General features: G+C 26.1%; 1 protein-coding gene across 2 annotated transcripts in view; it reads left to right on the top strand.

Annotated features, from left to right (window-relative positions):
- LOC106790496 (microphthalmia-associated transcription factor) overlaps window positions 1-2244 on the top strand; it is a 99111-nt gene that overhangs the window by 36920 nt on the left and 59947 nt on the right. For both annotated transcript variants that reach the window (XM_014755445.1, XM_014755446.1), the window contains exon 3: window positions 1445-1861. In XM_014755445.1, coding sequence (XP_014610931.1) covers window positions 1445-1861 — 417 coding nt within the window. The remainder of the gene's footprint in view (window positions 1-1444; window positions 1862-2244) is intronic.

Below are 2244 nucleotides of genomic sequence, written 5' to 3'. Positions count from 1 at the left end.
TATTTGATTACGTGTGATAAGATAAGGTGTTTAGGATCAAATTGTATTGTAATATGTTAAGTTTTGTTGAAATGTATGACTCTGTAAAAAAAATAATATGTATTGACACGTGAACTTTAAATGATCAAGTTGCTGATGAAGTCCCCAGTAAGGGACGAAACGTACAACTAGTTGAAAATAAATTGTTCATTAGATTTATTAACCGTCTATAATTCCTTTTGAGATTTATATATTAATAACAAAGTTTTGGACAAGAATATTGATAAGTATAGTAAATTATATTTAAAAATCATTAATATATATTTTATTTCTATCTAACAAAAAGAGAGATATAACATATAAAAGATAAAAATCTTCTAAAAGAAGTTAAAGATACGTATGATAAATTTGATGAAAATATGGAACTTGTCTAAAAGATTATGTTATTTTATTTTCTTTTTTAATGAATTATTTTGTCTTCTTTTCTACACACACTCTTTCCATATTTATTTGATATTATTTTATTTTGTTTCTTAAGATAACTTGTCACGATATCCGATATTTGTATCATCTCGTTAGATAAAGGTGCATAAGCAAAATGTAAAGATATATTAAAGCTGATATTGCATGATTGTTTTTTAAGCACACACACACATAAACACACACACGGTATAAAATACGAATGAATAAATATCATCGATTTTCGAGGTTATCATACTCCTTCTGTAATAATCATATTGATTTTGTTCTTTTTCTTTTTCAACTATTACATTTCTTTTCTTTTCTTTTCTATTCTTTTATTTTTCCATTTTAAAACCTAGCATCCCGTTTTATTTCTTTCTGACTTTTATGCTACTACCATTCGTTGCTTTTACCTTCTGAATATTATGCGTGAAGTGGTTATAATATATTCCATATCAGTATCTTTTTTCTGATAATCTGAAACTTCGTATTCCTTTTGTGAAACGTCACTTTTCTATTCTTTTCTTTTTTTTTTTTTTTCAAAAAACCCAATTTTACAATAAAAATTCTATTCGAAATTTATATATATGTAACGTACGAATATATTGTATTATTATATATCAGAAGAAAATTTAATATTTATCAAAATAGTATCGTTAAAAACAAAATTTGTACAAAATTAATACGAAGTAACATAAAGAAACAAAAAAGTAGTCGTATAAAAAAAAAACACACACACATTCGATGAATTATAAATTTAATTAGTTTTCAATTGAATCAAAATGAAATGTTGAATATTGTATAGAGTATTCTTATTAATAGTATTCAATTATATTCAATTCCTTGTGTGTGTGAAAACTTTTAATTTACAATATCCTAATTAATATTAATATTGTCAAACAAAAAATACAATAAACATAGATAAATAAATACATCGATTAAATAATATAATTCTAATAAACATTGTAATGAAATATTGAAAATATATTAAATGAATTTTCAGGTGAGAACGTTATTGGAGAATCCAACGAGGTATCACGTGGTACAAAAGCAAAAAAATCAAGTAAGACAATACCTTCAAGAATCGTTTCGCGGAGTGGATTGTGGTACAGGAGTAAATGCAGTTTTGGGTAGTGTTGGTAACGATAGTAGTATTGGTGGAACACCAATTGATGTTGGTGTGGTACCAGTAACAGCAGCATCAGCACCGGTTCCACCAGCACCGGTTGTACCAATGGTTGTACACAGTGCACCACCAGGACCAACGGTTCATCATCAAAAACCACAGCATCCCCATTTAGCTTCTTATCCACGTGTACCAGGACTTTTGTCTCATGGTAATCCGATATCAGCTAGTCCAGATCCAACAACTGGTGCTATGTCTCCAGGACTTTCAAGTGTTCCTACAAGTAATTCTGAGGTAGGAATTTATTTTTCTTCATTTTAAGTATGTACATTGTAAACATTTCAAATTAATTATTTTATTATTAATATGTGTCTTCTAACTTATCTTTTTTTTCTGACGCGTATTAAATAAATATATTAAATGTATCATTTGGTGATACACGGTTGTCAAGGTACGTGTTAATGTATGGAAGATTTTAATGTTTTCTTAATTTTTTTAATACTAAACATATCACACACGTGAAATCAAATTATATTGATTTTTTTTCTATAATTGTGTGTAATTTGTGTGTATGAAATATTATTTTATTATATATTATTTTAATTTGTATATTTAAAATATTATTTTATTATATATTATTTTAATTTGTATATATAAAATATATTTGTTTCCAATGA

This window comes from Polistes canadensis, unplaced genomic scaffold (genome assembly GCF_001313835.1).
Source record: "Polistes canadensis isolate GaletaPanama2010 unplaced genomic scaffold, ASM131383v1 scaffold_242, whole genome shotgun sequence".
NCBI lineage: Eukaryota > Metazoa > Arthropoda > Insecta > Hymenoptera > Vespidae > Polistes > Polistes canadensis.
This window is presented reverse-complemented; position numbering and strand designations above follow the sequence as displayed.